This window comes from Lichenostomus cassidix, chromosome 2 (assembly GCF_008360975.1).
Source record: "Lichenostomus cassidix isolate B80296 chromosome 2, HeHo_3.0, whole genome shotgun sequence".
Taxonomy (NCBI): domain Eukaryota; kingdom Metazoa; phylum Chordata; class Aves; order Passeriformes; family Meliphagidae; genus Lichenostomus; species Lichenostomus cassidix.
In genome coordinates, this window is record NC_139482.1 from 85,533,190 (window position 1) to 85,551,151 (window position 17,962).

The window sequence follows — 17,962 nt, forward strand, 5'->3', positions numbered from 1 at the left end:
ATGTACATAACTGTCTGGCTGAATGCCTGACTTAGGGAAAAAGGAAGGCTTTCCACAAACATTTTCACATCTCCACAGAGGGCCAAAGAAATCACAGAAATGCTGGGCATATTTTTTTTAGATTGTTCAATCTATCTTTCTGCACAATATATGGGAATGCTTTGCTGGATCATATATACATATCTCAGAGAGTGGTTTTTGTTAATCTCCTAAGTAGCAAATAATTTCTGTCTTTAATGAATTACATTAAAAGGTGAAGTGCTTAGTGGCAGGAACTCATGTAAATGCACGATTAATCACCCTGAGGTTTTTGGCTCCAGTAGGCAGCTCCTTTAAGTTACTTCAGAGGGCTTCTTCCTTCCATTTAAGCTTTCTTTTGTTCTCTCCTCCTGCAGGACTTCACAATGTTCATTTTGTGGTGGTTTTGGATTTTGTTTGGGGTTTTTTTTTTTAAATAAATGGATTTATTTATTTATAATTTCTGTCAAGGTTATGCCCTCTTGTTTTTCAGATAAAAAATGATGTTAGGTGTTTCTGAATAAATTACCCAGATGAATTACCAATGCTCAGTCAAGAATCACTTTACAGATATACTTCATGTCTTCTTTTCATGTATCTCCATTTTTCATGTTCTTATTGTGGTAAGGAAGTAGGATCATTTACACAGAATTAGGTTGTGAGATGCACAAACATATTGTGAAAGATGGAAAAATATTTTTAAATATGAAACTTCAGAAGCTGTTATATTTGATGGACCGGACACTTGGGAGAACAAAAAAGAACTGCTCAGCCAGTGTTGTATTTTTGAGATCAGGTAGTGATGGTGTGCTAACACCAATTCTCAGGCAGAAAACACAACTAGAGAAATCTCATTTTTCCATTAAAATTTTTGCATCTCCTGGGTGAGACTATTTGAGAAAGAGATACAAAACAAAGTTTAAAATGAGAAAATGCCAGACTCATACAGAGAAAGATCTGAACTGTTCTGGTGCAAGAGCTGGTTTTAACTCAAATCCCACATAGCTGATGAGCAATATTTAGTAAACCAGCATATACACAGATTGTTGTAGTACCCTATGTAGTAGTGTAAAATAAGGGCTCCTAGAAAATTCCAGTGAAGCATAGAATATTACTAAGGATAAGAAACAAAAACCTGCAACCTGCACATAAAGTAAGAATGCTGTACAGCCTCTTGGTGACTGTAATTATGTCTTTGAACTACCTAGAGCCTCCCAGTCCCTTGTTCTACAAAAGACATCAAACAAGTACTTTATTCACAGTCATTGTCTTACACTTGTATGTGGCTCCTTTCTCCCAGAGAGGGAGAACACAGCGGACTACCCAGACAGAAGGGAAGCAGTACAGAACTTTGTTCTTAGGAATTCAGAGGGAAGATGCTATTACAGTTTGAACATAGGAATGGGCGGAAGAAAACTTGCCATCTGTCGACAGCTCCGCCCCTGTGGGTGTGGGTGAATTTTTTAAAGGCAGGTGAATAATGTATGAATTGTTTTTGAATGAAAGCTGAGGTTTTCCAAGCTCTGCAACAAATGAACCCTTCATTGTGCATGCTTCCTGTCTGAGAGTCACTTTGCTTTGAGGAAGTCTTGTGGCAAATTTCTATTCACTGACTGGATAAAGCATAGCTTTTAAATTAGGTTATTGATGTAAACACTTATTATTACAAATTTAAAATGTGATATAATGATCTATGGGAAAAGTGAAATCTCTTTTGCTGTGTAGTCTATTATACAGTATATAACATAAGATAAATCTCTCAGTGTTCATACACATTTATTTACAAAAACAAAATACCAATCTCAGCGGGTTTATTATTTTTTTGTAAAATGTTCTGATAATCTGGGATGGAAGATGCAGAGGAAGGAGTCATAAACATTTTTACAAACATTACTAAAATTCTCCACCAATTTCCTTCTTTTCTTCCTTTTCTTATTACATTTACCATGTTAATTTTACTGTTCGTTGCTACATACTTTATAGTCTAGTCTTGGGTATGAGAGAAATAGTTTTTTTCATAGTTGCTCAAAAGTTTCTCCTGCTAAGATCAGAATATATATGACTCCAAGAAATTCTATTTGGATGCTGGCTACAAGAATACCATTAATATTTAATTTTTCTAATGAGTGCATCCATGTTTGCAAGCTCTGTCTTCATTATACTTCACTGGTCAGTGCTGTTTAGTGCCAGAGTGTCCTCTGCTGTACATAGCAAAAATAGCAGTATGTTACAAGTTCTTTCATTCATTGTGATCAAAAGGCAGCAAATAAGAAATTCCGTAGGGATCTGTGCAACTTCTTATTTAAATTTCTCTGTCAAAAGCATTTTTGCAAAATCCTTTCTAGTTCTCCCCAAATCACTTATGCTACAGATGACTTTGTAAACAGTATTCACATTAAAACTTCCTAACACTCCCACCTTGCCCTCACCAAAGTTTTATGCTTAAAGAGAAGATTTCACTGAAAACAAATATTAGGAAAATTGCCGAGAAAATACCTCTGGGACACCTTCTCTGAATGTCAGATATAAAATAGGGATAAACGTTTATGAAGTTTTAAAAAATAAAAGCTGTAAGTAGTGGCTGATACCCCAGAGTGTTATGCAGCCCTTCAGAAGGATCTCAACAGGTTGGTGAGATGGGCAGAGAACTGTCTGCAATTCAACAAAGACAAGTGCAGGGTCCTGTACCTGGGGAGGAATAACCCCAGGCACCAGCATAGGCTGGGGACTGACCTGCTAGAAAGCAGCTCTGTGGAGAAGGGTCAGGGGGTCCTGGTGGACAACAAGCTGTCCATGAGCCAGCAGAGGGTCCTGGGGGCTGAGAAGGCCAATGGTATCCTGGGGTGCACTAGGAAGAGCAGTGGCAGCAGGGAGGTGATCCTGCCCCTCTGCTCAGTCCTGATGAGGCCACATCTGGAGTGCTGTGTCCAGTTCTGGGCTCCTGAGTACAAGAGAAACATGGAGCTCCTGGAGCAGGTCCAGGAGAGGACAACAAAGGTGATTAAGGAACTGGAATATCTATCCTATGAGGAAAGGCTGAGGGAACTTGGCCTGCTCAGCCTTGAGATGACTGAGAGCAGACCTCATCAATGCATGTAAGTTATCTGAAGGGAGAGTGACAAGAGTGTGGATCCAGGCTCTTCTCAGTGGTGCTGAGCAACAGGATACAAGGAAACTGGCAGAAACTGACACACAGGAAGGTCCACCTGGATATGAGGAATAACTGCTTTACTGTGCAGTGACTGAGCACTGGAACTGATTGCCCAGAGAAGTTGTGGAGTCTCCCTCACTGGAGATACTCAAGAATTGTCTGGACACAATCCTGTGCCATTTGCTCTGGGATGACCTGCTTGAGCCAGGAGGTGGGACCAGATGATCCACTGCGGTGCCTTCAATCTGAACAATTCTGTAAGATACTATACAAATATTTTTGTTCATAATTAGTGCTCTGCTCTTTGGTGAGGACAAACTGGGTATATATAAGGTTATAAGAATACTCCATTTTAAAGGGTGGATAGTTAGCCATTGGCAGGATGTCCCAAGACTAAGGTATATGCATATTTTTCTAATTAATACACATGCAATTTTACAGAAAAATTAAAAAATACTGACAACTGCAGTCATAATTATTAGCTACAGAAACAGGATTCAGGATAGACCTGTAGGATTTAAGGCAGATAGCTCTCTGAAAATGGCAGTCAGTTGGTAATGTTTAAAATAAAAAACAATGTGAGATGTTTCTCAAAATGACAGCAGGGAAGGTTAGAAATGCTCACATCAGGACTAGAAACGCTACTTATGTTAAGTAGCACAGAGTACCTTCCTTATTCAGAGAATCCTTGAAAAATGACCAAAGAAGATATGAGAAAAAATCTAGGAAAGAATGCAAAGGCAAGCAGAAAACGATTTTTATTCATTATTTCAAAAAAAGCAGAAGTAGCGAGAATTCAATAAAGCTCTAACGAACAGGTTTGGAACAACTAAGAGGAAGCATTTTTTTGCATGTAATCTTGTCAGAGAACAGTGGAATTTTGTCACACAATACTGTCAAAGCCAGAAATTAAAAATAAAAGAGACATATAATAAATAAAGAACATATACAAGAAATAAATGAGGCCAGATACTCTTGTGGAGTATGTGTCTACCTGCAAATATGAAATACCATACACCCAGTGTCACAGTAAGTGCCTGGGGAGGAATAACCCCAAGTACCAGCACTGGAAAGCAACTCTGTGGAGAAGGACCTGGGAGTCTTGGTCAATGACAGATGAACCATGAGCCAGAAGTGCCATTGTGGCCAGGAGTGCCAATGGGATCCTGGGGTGCAATGGGAAGAGTGTGGCCAGCAGGTTGAGGGAGGTGATCCTTCCCCTCTACTCAGCCCTGGTGAGGCCACATCTGCAGTGCTGTGTCCAGTTCTGGGCTCCTCAGTACGAGAAAGACAAGGAGCTACTAGAGAGAGTCCAGCAGAGGCCACAGAGATGATTTGGGATCTGGAGCATCTCTCTGATGCCGAGAGACTCAGGGAGTTGGGCTGATTTAGTCTGGACAAGAGAAGCTTGAGAGGAGATCTCATCAACACAAATATCTCAGAAGCAGGTGCCAAGAGGGTAGTGTCGAGTCTTTTCAGAGGCACCCAGCGGCAGGACAAGGAGCAATGGCCATAAATTAAAACACAAGAAGATCCACTTCAACCTGAGGTAGAACTTCGTGTTGAGGGTGTCAGAGCACAGGAACAGGCTGCCAGGGACATTATGGAGTCTCCCTCTCTGGAGCCATTCCAAAGCCACCAGGACACATGCCTGTGCAATCTGCCCTAAATGACCCTGCCTTGGCAGGGAGGTTGGACTGGACGATCTGCGGAGGTCCCTTCAAGCCACAAAGATTCTGTGATTCTGTTAAACCTGCAGGGTGAAAGAAGCCGTTAGGCCTAGGCTGCCTCAGGGGGGTCTGATTTGCATTTGCGTTTTTATGTTATTTCCAAGGGCACAACGTCGACGGCCCCACGGCTGAGGTATCCCATCCTTGAGGAACCCCATCCTTGAGGAACCCCATCCTTGAGGAACCCCATCCTTGAGGAACCCCATCCCTTGAGGGGCCCCATCCCTTGAGGAGCCCCATCCCTTGAGGAGCCCCATCCTTCAGCAAGCCCATCCCTTGAGGAGCCCCATCCTTCAGCAGCCCCATCCTTCAGCAGCCCCATCCTTCAGCAAGCCCACCCCTCAGGCTCCCTTCCCGCCGGTCCCGCCCCAGCACCGCCCCCCGGCTGGCGCCCGGCCGGAAGTGAGGGCACAGGCAAGGGGGCGTGGCCGCGCTGCTCTCCACGGGCCTGGGCCGCCGCCATTTTGTTGGCGCCGGGCGCTGGCGGCGGGGCGGGAAGGGAAGGGAAGGGCCGGGAATCGCCCGTCGGCTCCTCCCTCGTCGGGGCCGAGAGGCGGGGACTGAGCGCGGCCCGGCCGGGACGGGACGAGACGGAGCGGCGGGGCCCAACGCGGCGCAGCGATGTCGGCGTTCTCGGAGGCGGCGCTGGAGCGGAAGCTTTCGGAGCTGAGCAACTCGCAGCAGAGCGTGCAAACGCTGAGCCTGTGGCTCATCCACCACCGCAAGCACTCGGCGCTCATCGTCAGCGTGTGGGAGCGGGAGCTGCGCAAAGGTGAGGCCGGGGCCGGGCAGGGCCCCTCGGAGCGCCCCGGGGCGGAGGCGGAGGCGGCTGGCCGTGCTCGGGGTGCGGCTGGCCGCGGGAGGAGGATGGCGGCGGGGCTGCTCGGCCTGCGGAGCCGGGGGAGAGGGAGGGTGGGCCTCAGCGGATGGGGAGAGAGGAACTGTTGTGGCCAGCGTTAAACCTCAGCTCTCCGTTTCTCGATGACCGTGGGCTTGCAGGTGCTTCTGCTCTCTGTTTTTTTTCTTCCACTCTCTCCTCTCTTTTCCCTCCTATTCTCCCTTTTGCCCTTAACGAGATGCCTCTGAGGAAGCTGCTCCTTGTGTTTTATCTCCCTTTTTTCTGTGAAGGAGAAAGGAAAGTGGGAAACGGGAAGGAATCCGGCGAGCCAGGGCTTCAGGGCTTTTGTTGCTAGTATTAATCACAGCTCTTTCAAGAGGGAGTCTTTTTAGGTATTATTTTTCATAATCTGTAGTGATGTTTAGCTATAATACTATTTGAATTTCTTGTTCACTCAAGTTTTGTTCCCAGAAACTGTTCTTGAAGGGCAGATGAGGATGGGAATACAGTGGGGAAGAGCAATTTAATGTGTCCAAAGTGGTTTTTGCTTCCTGGTTTTGCCAGATGGTTAATACCAATGTTAGCATAATAAAATCGAGAGTTTCCTTAGCTATGTTTAATGTGCAGACTTAAATGCTAATGTGGCTTTCTGTTTAACAGGAAAGAACTTGCAGCTATAGGCAGGGGTTCAGGGAGTGAAAGGAAGAAATTGCATATGAAGGTTTATTTGACCTGACTGGAAAACAACTTGATCTTAAGTCGGTTCATTTAAGAAAAAGAAGACTCACTTGCTAGAACTCTGCTTTGCTCTAGGAAATGATACTGTTTTCCAATAGCTTGCTTTGGAGCCTCACTAATATCTGGATCTTTAATGGGAAAAATAGGAAAAACAGCACTAAGCCATTACAGGAGTTATGAAAGAGGGAGGAACCACTGAGTTTTGTGCAGTATGGCTACCATGTTTTTGTTTAATATATTCTTTTTGTGTGACGTGTTAACTTTTGAACATTCAGGCATGAGTTGAATTCTTTTTTGTATTGACTGAAGAAAGACTGACTTGGTGGCATCTTTAATTTTAGGAAATAAAAAACATTTTCACTATATGCTAGTTGAAAAGTTGCTTTCTTGTTCCAGTAGCAAATTAATGGATCTCCCATCTGTGCCTGAAACATTTCACATTTCTGGGCCTTCTAATCAAACGTGAATGTTTTGGGTTTTGAATAATACCAGAAAGGTATCTTAAACTAATTGAAATAGAGACAGCGTTTTGGTTGCTCATCTTAATTAAAATGCACAATACTAGTTTGTAGTTATCTATGATATTAATGCTCAGTCATTAACTTTAATTTTCCTGTTGTGCTGGTTGACTAACTGGAGAAATTAAATCTTTGGAACCTGGCCTACGTGTCTGAAAGTGGCATTGAGAGGCAAGGATAACAGCCTTCTTTTGAACTTTTGTTGAGAACAGCTGCCATAATTGGGTTTCTTTTGCTTGTCAAAGTTGTCATCCAGCTTTTGCTGCTTCAGAGTAAGATTTTTCTGTGACCTCTCTTTGGATGCCAGCCTTCAAGGGTCACTGGAAAGCATGTGATGCTCTACCTGTGATAGGAGTAGCTTAGTTGCTTTCAAGGTCCTGACTCTTTTCTTCTGGGCTTTTAGGTCTATGTGAAGTGTTTCATATTTGAAAAAATGGAAGCTTCATTTGAAGCTGGCGTATTTAGTATACACAGGATGTATTTTAATTTTCCATCTCTGATAATACCCGAGCTTGCGTTCACCTGATACTAACTTCTGCCTAATTGCAGCACAGAATTGTAACATGGTCCCTAATCCCCAAAGGTGGATGTAGTGATCTAAGCAGACAGCATGGGAAAGATGAGAGGAAAACTGGTATCCTGTGGTGAAGCGAGTGCATAAAATACCACAAAGTAGAATATTGGCAGTGAGGCTGTAACTAGAGTAAGTTAAAGGCTCCTGACTTGCCCGCCGTCCAAGCCATAGAAACATGATTTCTCTCCTACCTGAGAGGAAAATTACCTTTATTTGGGGAATATGGATACAAAAATTACTGACATTGTCAGCTGCTATTGCTCATAGTGTTCTGGAACTGAAAATTGAGCCTTACATTTCTAAGTTTTATTTCCTTTCATTGTATCACCTCTTTTATTGTTACCCCCATCTCAAGACCTTCTTTCCAGCCTACTGCCTTTCAGGAGCATTGTATAACCAGTTGGGTTGAACACAATACAGTGTGATATTACATTTTTTCTGGATGCTTTCAGTTTTGCTAAAAGATCGCTTGCATGAGCCTTTTTGAACATGTCTCTAGTTACTCATAAAGACAAGTGCTAAGATCAGAGCTCCTTTTTTCCTAAATGTTTGGTTCTTGTTCTTTTACTTTTAAAATAGTATTTTTCTTTATGCTACATTGGAGTAGCGGTGAAGAGACAGCTTTTCAAATCATTGCATATAATTTATGCAACATAAAATCCTAGTGCCTTTCTTGTTATTTGAATTAATTGGTAATGATCAAGTCCCATATTTTGGCATCTCTGCAGATCATCAGTTCAGTACACCTTCATGTACAGGTTTTCTTGAAAAGTGTGTGCTGAGGAAAATGATGCTGCTTCAGCTAGATTTCAGATGTATGAAGTGTAACACTCAAAGTTAAATAGTTAATTACGTGGTAGTCATAAGCTTATTCAGTATTTAAGTAGTTAAGGAGTACTAATTAATTAACTTGTGATTACATCAGTCATTTCAAAAAGGCAAGTGGTGGGCCCATAGATTAAGCTATGTAATCTTGTGTATCCATAAAGGGAATAATTTACAGGGTTTCTTTTTAAACTGAGTAGAGGCATAACAGATACAAATTCGTTGTGTAAGCCTGCAGTCACTGAGTGGCTGCTGGGAAACCCCTTGAGACAGTCTTTGAATAGGCTCTTCTGGGATGGAGTCTGTTGAGAATTTTTTTTTTTTTTTTTTGTTATTTGCAAGTCAGGTATGTTCTTTTGCATACATCTCTTGCTTCCTGGTTTCAGGATGCTTGGCAGCTATAGATGTTTGTTACTTGTTTGTTTTGTTTTGAAATGATAAAGTTCAGTTCCATAATTCAAAGCATTTGCCTTCAAGGATGAACAGTAACTGCGTGTTCAGCAGGCTTAATGTGCAATTTGCTGTACTTGGTTAAAATGTGTTATTTTTCAAAGAAAGAACCCCAACTTGCTAAACGTTTGTAATATGGGACTTGTTAATTTGAGTTCCAGTTAGTTGTCTGTGATAATCTTTTCCTGTCCTCTCATTTTCTGTTAGCTTTTCCAGGTCCAGCTCTGTCACTTGTTAAGTATTTATTTCCTTGTGATATTTTAGTAACCACAGAAGCACAGAATATTCTGAGTGGAAGGGACTCATGAGGATCATCATGTCCAAGTCTTGGCTCTGCACAGGACATTGTCATGATGTATCTTTAAACCATTCAAGTATCTGTTTCCTCGGAGCCCAACATGGCATCTCATTGATAAGTCAGTAGCAGAAACTGATGTTGATCATCCCCCTTAATCACTTGACCTCTTGTCATCTGTCACCCCACCCGTGTCACATTGATCATTGTCTTCCCTGCACAGCTTATCTGTGTCAGTAGAGCTCTTCTGTATTGCCTGTAAGACACCACAGTTGTGTAGGTACATCCGAGCTCCTATAAGGGGATGTATTTGTAGTGCTTGACTACCAGTTCACCTGCTGTTCCAGTTTATTATGCTTTTTTTGTTTTGTGGTGCCGAAGTCATTTAGCGGTATAAAAAGTTCCTTTTTTTTTTTTTTTTTTCTTATTTATGTTTTGTCTATAGCTTCTGCTGGGACATATGCTGGTGCTTGGGTCCTCATCCTCCAGTATAGCTTGTTGGCATTGATGGAATATGTTTTTCTGAAGCTACTGGCTGTTAGGGCAGCTGCTGAAATTTGGAGGATAGAGGATTTTAGTAAGTAAACTGAGAAGGTTTAGCAACACTGAAAGCAGATTTGAAAGGTGTACTACATCTGAATTATTCTAATACTTAACCAGCTGCTTTGAAGCACAATTAGAGCCAAAAGTGGTTGCAATATATTGCCTTGCAGATGGGAAGTCGATCACAGGAAACAAGTTCCCAGTTTAAAGAAATTATTTTTTTGTAACACGTAGTGTATTTTTTTTTCTGCCAGGGGAAGGAATCTTCCTCTACTGGTGGGTGTAAGATTATTTTACTTAATGGTGGTATAGTGTCATTGGCCAGTGTAAGAGAATAAATAGATTTTGGTTTCCTTTATTTAAAAGAAGCAAAATTATGGCTTCCTGATTTAACTGGTTATGCCCACATGAATCTTTTCATCTATGCCAAAAAGTTCGGAGAGCAACAAACAGGCAAAACTTCGGGTGAATGGGAGTTCTTGAGTCAGGTTAGGGCAACTTACTTGCTGTGTACATGAGTAATTAAATGACCTGCAGTTATGAGCCACAGAATAGCAATATAAGAGCCTTTAATGTAAAATAGTTACATTTGAATTGTGTAGTCCAAACCCGCATGTCACCTGTACCTGCCTGTCTTTCACCGTTCTGGTTCTGAATACTTAAGCATAGGGTCTTTTTCCTGTCCTGAAACCTTTGTTGCTGTCGATTCATATCCATCTTGGCATTTTACCAGCCAGGCAAGGCAATGAAAGGAATTGGTTTGTTTCGTATGTTTAGGTAATTCAAGATGCACTAAGTGCAGTGGGAAGCTTCTGCAGAGTAATTATGTTGGAATGGTTTCCTTGGTCTGTGACCAGCTTTCTGGCATTCCCGTGGTAATTTGATGCTGATGGCCTTTTTCCCAGCAGTGGCTGTGTGCAGTGTTCCCTTTGTTACTAGTCTCCAAACTCAGAGTCAAAATACTTGGACCCTTAAACCTAGAACACATTCAGTGGGCAGTCACATTCCTCTCTTTCAGAAGAAAACCTTGGTTAAATTCACCAGGTGACTGTGTAAGGCTGAACGCTTAGTTTAAGCTTTTCTTAGAAGGTTAATGAATTTTAAGGTGAAGTGCTTGTTGTACAACATGCCTTTTATGGATTATGTTATCTTTGAATTATCCTTTCTGGTGGCAGACTCTCAAGTGGCTTTTTTTGCAGTCATATTACCAAAGATACTCTGCTTAATCAGCTTTTATAAAAACGCAGGTTAGCTCTCTTTAGTGTGAAGGATCAGTGATCTTGCACTCAAGTTTCAGTGCTGCTTGACTTAACTGTGTTTGGTCTTGCAAAAAAAAAAAAAACTTGAAAGCTTGTCAGGTATTTACAGAGATGTCACGAACTCCTCTTGCAAAAGTGTGAAACATGCTGTAAGACAGAGTGTCCCAGAGATTTTGGGAAAAGTGTTGGCACTCATATACTCTCCTGTATATATGTAGACTAAAGTAATTCAAAAGTAATTGTGCCAAGTCTTTATTTGAATCCATACTAGAGAGCTCTAGTATGCTAATGAAGTGTTTAGTGCTGATAACTTGACATTTTAACATAGTGATGCTTATTGTCTCAAACCCTTTTGTTAGGTGGTATTTCCTTTCAAGGTCAGTTGACACATCAGAGCTGGCCTGTTGAAGGTTAAAGCATGATACAACATTTTCAGATGGTTCAGTCAGTCTATACACTTGTAGTGGGATATATGTGAAATCTCCTATGCTTGTGTGTTTTTCTGTAGTTTCTTCCAGTATATCTAAGACAGCAAATACCTCTTGGCTCTAGGGAAGAGGTGTAAAGCAGCATGAAACTAATGGGCATGTTTCTAGCAATCTTCGTGGGAGCTCAATTTCAAATGCAGGAGGTAAACCTGGAGAAGACAAATACAGGTGATTATGCTGACTTTGATTGCCAGGACTAACCTCAGTGAAAATGACTGGCTTATTGCCTTTCAAGATAAAATACTGGTTTCTTGCACTAAAGTGGTGGCTTATCAGTGTTAAGAGTTCTCTAAGTATTATGGACTAAAGTGGGTAATGTTGGGGCTTCTATACTGAACTGTTAGAGAGAGAACCAGGCATACCTAGGCAGAGCTAACAAGAGTGTGTTCCTGAGAAGGATGCATTGCCAAAAACTGACTTGATAATGTACTCTCCACTGCAGATACCTCAGTATGCTAATTGTTGGTGAAATACGGTTATTATCTGAAGAATATTCATTGCCATTTGAACATGTCAGATGCATTTTTGGGACAGACCTAGTTTCATTTGCAAGGTGCCAATCCCACATAGTCTCATTGTGAATGCTTTAAGGGTAATCTGCTTACTATGGCTCTTATACCAGCCAGCATTGTTGACATGTTAAAATATTTCAGAATTCAGTGCTTCAGGGAGCCACTTTGGTGGTTAGATGTTGAATCTAAGTGCAACAAGCAGAGGAGTTATGAGAACACTGCGGAGAGCTTATGAAAAGATGACTCGATCCAACACGGGTGATTTTTTGGCAGTTTTGTGTTTGCAGACTGTACTGTTGGTGTACCAGAGATGCTGTGGGTTGACTACTTCTAACACTGTACATTCTGGCAGTGTGTTCCTTTCAGATCCTTCAACCTAAGTTCTTACGGATTTTTTCCCATATTTTTCTTCTGACAGTAAGAATGCTTTTGCTAATAGCCTTGCAATGTGTTGAGGACCTTCAAAAATCATCTCTTTGATCCATTTTGATGTTCTGAGGTTTATCAATGCCCAGGTCTGGAAAGTTAGTGTCACTGCTACTGAAGAGAGATTCTTTAGACATAATTCTTTTTCCAGAACAGATCTATTTGGTCCTGAATTTAATTTTGTATTTCAGACATCACTAGTTAATTTACAGTCATGCTAGCAATGGTATGTTTTCAGCTCAGGTGGCAGCCTCCTTTGCCAGAGGTTGTGTTGAGCTTCAGTCTCACGTGTAAGGCAAAATGCTAGTAGACCAGTATGTAAGTCTTGAAGATATGTGAAGGGAAAGGGAACACTTCTCAAGACTAGACATAATTTTTACCTTTGCAGTTTTGTGCAGCACATTCTTACAGCAAGAAGAATTGAATTTTGTTTCACAATTTTCCTTGTGAACATAAGGGCAGAATATTAGTTGAATTTTCAACCAAAGCCACAGATAGCTTAATCGTGGGTTTAGGATTTTTGTTCATTCTGCACAGCTTTGTTTATGCTGAATTGTAGTAGGAAGCTGAAAAGGTAATACTAGGGGAAATAAGCCTGAAAGTGACTTTCTGGGGTTTAGGATGCTTTTAACAAACATGATACATCAATATTTTACTACAGTGAATAGATAAAGTCTGGGCTTTGTGAGAATCAGCATCACCTGACTTCATGGCAGTGTGTATCCATCTCCTGTCTTCGCCAGCTCAACTGATTTGGCTGTTTATTGGAAAGAAGAAAGTTGAGGTCTCTCACAAATGAGTTACATCACTGAGGATTAAAACATGAGGGTTTTTTTTCCCTGTGAAGTGGATGGACAAGGGCCTATCCTGCATGCAGTTCCAGAGGATATAGGATGAGGAACAGCCCAGTCCATTAGATTTTGAGTCCTAATTCTGGGCTTATTTAAGAGGGCAGGGCCATCTTTGGTAAGCACTAGTTACGTTTTGATGTGCCTATGAGACAATATGTGTCTTCTGAGATTCTCTCTTTGAATAATTCAAAATTTACTAGGTGTCAAAACTCTGATTTACCTGAAACATAGGTAGGATATGTGTTATTTTATCATCAGTTGGGCTTTAATATAGAAATTGAGCAGCGTAAGTTTTTAAAACCTACATTTTAAATAAGCCAGATTTTGAACCAAATAGATTAATTTCCTGGGTGCTTTCATGTAGTGACTTTGCTTTTTGGAACAGACTCTTAATAGAGTCCAACTTGTGTCCAGTACTTCCAAGATATTTTTTTTTTAATTGCTGCTCTTTAGTTTGCCTTGTTTGTAAGAAAAGTGCATTTTTACATTCAACAGTGGGTTTTTTCCCCAGTCAGTCCAGAACTCCCAACTTGTTAGATATGTCTGTTCAAGAGGATGGAAAAAATACAGTACTTCAAGGAGAAATCCTTCAGAGGAGTCTTTCTGTAGTGCAAAATCTATTCTCAAAAACATTTCCCTAGAGTGAAAGCATATTAACATTGAATTATCTCTTTATGTGTGAGGGTGGTGGTTCTGCATTTTTGAGAGGATGGAATAGAAAGTAAGAAAATCAAGTCATACTTGCTTGCACAAATTACAAGAAATCCTAAATTGTCTTTACCACAGTGCTGTTTTCCTTGAGAGAGAAAAAAAACCTTGTCTTTCAAGAGGAGCCTCTTTTTAAAATCAAAGTGTACATGCTGAGATAATATGGTAGTAATGATACACTGGTGTTAACCATGGTACAAGTGTTACAATAAGAGTTTCAGCTCCAAGAAGCTTGTAGATTAATGATGACTAGATGAAGTATGATTGTAAATGACAATACCCAGGTAGGAGCACTTAGAAAACATGGAATAGATTTTGAAAAGCAACTTGTAAATTGGAAACTTGTAATCTCTTGCACATTAAGAGAGATGGGATAAGATGCTTAAGGTGCGTGGTGAAGAGATACACCACAGGAGCTTGAAAGTGATTTTTGAAAATGTTTTTTGAAATTACAGCTGCTGGCACATGAGTGTTTCAACAATTTGGAGATGAGAAGGGGGAGTTTCACAGTGATACAGGGAGACTGACTAGGGATTGACTGTTCAGTTTGCTTCAATGTGAGAATGAGGAGTGGTTATGTAAGACTGAGTGAAATTCAGACTGAAAAGGAGGAGGTTCTTCACATGAGTGATTGTGGATCTGTGAAGTGCCTTGTCAGGAGACTTCTGAGTATAAGAAATTTATGCAGGCTTAAAAGAAAGCTGAAGTACTTGAAAGAAATCCACAAAGGCCACCAAATAGGAGTCATATAAGGCTCAGGAAAGCAAGTGAAAATAATTTCGGAGTGAAGAACACTTTGGAATATCTGGGGCTTTTTTCTGTTTGTTTTTTGAGATAGTGCTGAAGGGAAGTTATGTCATGCTATGAAGGAAGAACTCAAATACAGAGGGCAGAAGGGAGAGAAAACCAAATAGGTGACCAAAGTATTTTCACAGGAAAGTACTGAAAATGTGAAATGGTGTAAGCAGTAATGAAAACGGGAAGAACACACTTGATTTCAGGGTGGGGAAGGTGTGGGGTGGTGGGTGTTTGTATTCATTATAAACCTGGATACATAGGTATTTGCTGAAGGAAGTAAAATTTCTAACTGTTCTTTATTTTTCTTTTTATTAGCAAAACCAAACAGGAAGCTGACATTCTTGTACTTGGCCAATGATGTCATACAGAACAGCAAAAGGAAAGGACCAGAATTTACAAAAGACTTTGCTCCAGTAATAGTGGAGGCTTTTAAGCATGTTTCAAGGTACAGTAAACTTGAATGTGCGGTGTCCATCATACTGTATTTGAGGGGCATTTAGAGAAGTTCATCTCTTCCGGCCCAGCTAGTCTTTGTGTGCTGTTTCTGTACTTGAAGTCTCGTTAGTTAAATTTATTCAGTGTTCTTTTGATCTTGGATAGTCTTAGTGCTGTTGGATGAAGTTTGATAGTAAATTCATCAGCATTCAGTCCAGTTTTTTTTGAAAAGCTGTTAGCTATTCCTGAAACTAAGACTTGTTTACTGTCTCTGTTTATGTACTACAACAATTTGACGCTTTCATTACTGGGTGTTGCATGATTTGTTTTTCCCCAGCAGCCATAAATCTCATTGCATGAGAAAGCTACAGTCCTGATACAGGATTATTTTCACAATGATACACAGCTGTTAAAGCAAGACAAACCTAAGTGCAGTGTTTGCATAAAGAGTTACAGACCTGCACATTTATGGGTTTAGAAGAAAACAGAGTTGGATGTTGGCCCTTTTTTTTTTTTTTTTTTAATCTGCTTGCCAGAACAGCTTAAACTGGTTTTTGCTTTTTAGTCTTTGAAATGTGAATTTGTTATTTTGAGATTATTTGACTTCTGATGCTTGGATATTGCTAAGAACTGTGAAGGTCCTTCTGTGAAAAATAGTCATACAGCAGTGCTGTACTTCTACCTAGTGCTGATATTTGCTTTTTTACCTTGTAACAGTGAGTCTGATGAGAGTTGTAAGAAACACCTTGGCCGAGTGCTGTCTATCTGGGAAGAAAGGTCTGTTTATGAAAATGATGTATTAGAACAACTTAGGCAAGCTTTATGTAAGTATTTTTTGAGTGTATGAAGGTTCAGACTCTTGTTTGAAATAGTATTTCCCTGACTGCTATGTTTGTTTTCATTTAGATGGAGACAGAAAGGTGAGGAAGCGCACATATGAACAGATAAAAGTTGATGAGAATAACTGTTCGCCTCGAAGTTCTCCCACTGACCCTCCTCAGGTAAAAGCATGTTTATAAAATTCTATATTTACATATGGAATTTTTCAGTTACTCTTGTTTTTGAATGGTCTCTGTTTTTCTTTTTAGTGAGGTACTGTTTCTGGGCAAAGGTGGCTACACCTGAAACTTTACATAGTACTTCAGTGGGGTATGCTGTAACCTTAGGTATTTGATGCTAAACCCAAATGTATGAATTGTATATCCAGTTTTGTTCATGTCAGGATTTCAGCAGTAGTTTCTACAGTATATTGAGCTCTCATTCCGTTTCCAGGGTAGTAGTGAGTAACAGATGTATTAGAACAAGATTGTTATGGATTTATCAATAAAATATTTCTCAGTTTTTCAGTCATGATGGCTTGGAAAAATTCTTGTCTACCTTACACTGTTAGGGCATTTCTAATTCATGCAGGTTTTTGTTACAGTATTGCCCTATCTCAGAAGGATTTTTGTTATAGCAAAGAATGATGACCTCAAGTAATCATGATTTAGTATGTTTCTCTGTAGCAGATCTGGGCTTCTGTGAACATCAGCCCTGCTTTCAAAAGAAGTGCACTGATACAGTCTTTTACATAGTGAAGAAAAACAACAAGAAAAATAATTAAAAAATGTATAATAAAATTAAAGGTACTGTAAAATAATCACTACTGTCAAGAAGAAAAGATTTGTAGATATTTCTATGCCAAGAATTTAAAGGAAAAAGCTCTTGTAGAAAGGTGACCTTTAAAACTAGGAACACTGCAATGTTGTGTGAGAATTAAAGGTTTTGTTTTGACTTTAAAAGCTGATACTGTAAATGCTGATAAAATTACCGTCAAATCAGTTCCATAAGCTTGTTGCAAAATACTTCTGTTTTGTTCTAGTATCTGTTTATTTAAACTAGTTCTCAATCTTGCATGCTTTTTTCAGACCACAGATCTCATTAGAGCATTACAAGAACTAGAAAACGCTGCCTCTGGGGATGCAGCAGTTCACCAGAGAATAGCTTCCTTGCCTATAGAGGTCCAGGATGTGTCCCTGTTAGACAGAATAACAGGTGAGGGTTGGGGGCCTGGTAACTGAAATGCTGTTCTAAGAATGTAATGGTACGTAATCAAATCACGCTTTGCTTGTTTTTCTCTGCTTGCTTTTTAGATAAGGAATCTGGAGAGCAACTTTCCAAAATGGTAGATGATGCATGTATGTTGCTGGCGGATTACAATGGCAGGTTGGCAGCTGAAATAGATGATAGAAAACAGCTAACTCGAATGTTATCAGACTTTCTCCGATGTCAAAAAGAGTTCCTTGCAGAGAAAGAACATAAGCTGGAAGTGCGTAATGTTTTGTTTTAGTCCCTTCTTCACTAAAGCTTGTTCTTGCAAATGTTTTTAGTTAGCCTAAACAACTTTTCTCTCCAAAGATGAATACTTAATTGCCACTGTTATGTCTTTGCTTCCAGCACATCATTAACATTGTTTGATTCTAGTGTTCTAAACCTACTAAACCAGCTCTTTCTGTTTTTTTAGCTATTCAGTCTTCGTTATATGTACAGACTTAGTTTTCGTAGTGCAGATAGAAAATCTTATCCTCAGTGTTAAAAACGTAATTCTTCATAGTGTCATTTTCTTTCCATGTTCCTTTCATTCATTGTTGTAAGTCTTAGTTATGTATTTGCTAAAGGGTAAGAATTTAATTCTTGGTTTTAGCACAACTTTTCTACCTGACTCAAGCATCTATTAAACCCAGTAAAATGTAGTTGTGGCTTCTGTGGCCTCCAGCACAGCTGGTTATCAGCACTAGTACCAGCAGGACCAGACGGATCATAATA

At 40.2% G+C, this 17,962-nt stretch overlaps 1 protein-coding gene across 2 annotated transcripts in view; it reads left to right on the top strand.

The window, feature by feature from the left end:
• The first annotated feature begins 5,335 nt into the window (after positions 1–5,335).
• Positions 5,336–17,962, top strand: part of RPRD1A (regulation of nuclear pre-mRNA domain containing 1A) — a 42,761-nt gene continuing 30,134 nt past the window's right edge. The window contains exons 1-6 of one of the 2 annotated variants that reach the window (XM_085052245.1): positions 5,336–5,671; positions 15,038–15,167; positions 15,875–15,981; positions 16,064–16,158; positions 17,065–17,191; positions 17,290–17,465. In XM_085052245.1, the coding sequence (XP_084908371.1) occupies positions 5,521–5,671; positions 15,038–15,167; positions 15,875–15,981; positions 16,064–16,158; positions 17,065–17,191; positions 17,290–17,465 (786 nt within the window). In that variant the 5' untranslated portion in view covers positions 5,336–5,520. The remainder of the gene's footprint in view (positions 5,672–15,037; positions 15,168–15,874; positions 15,982–16,063; positions 16,159–17,064; positions 17,192–17,289; positions 17,466–17,962) is intronic. The other variant, XM_085052246.1, reaches the window with a different exon arrangement.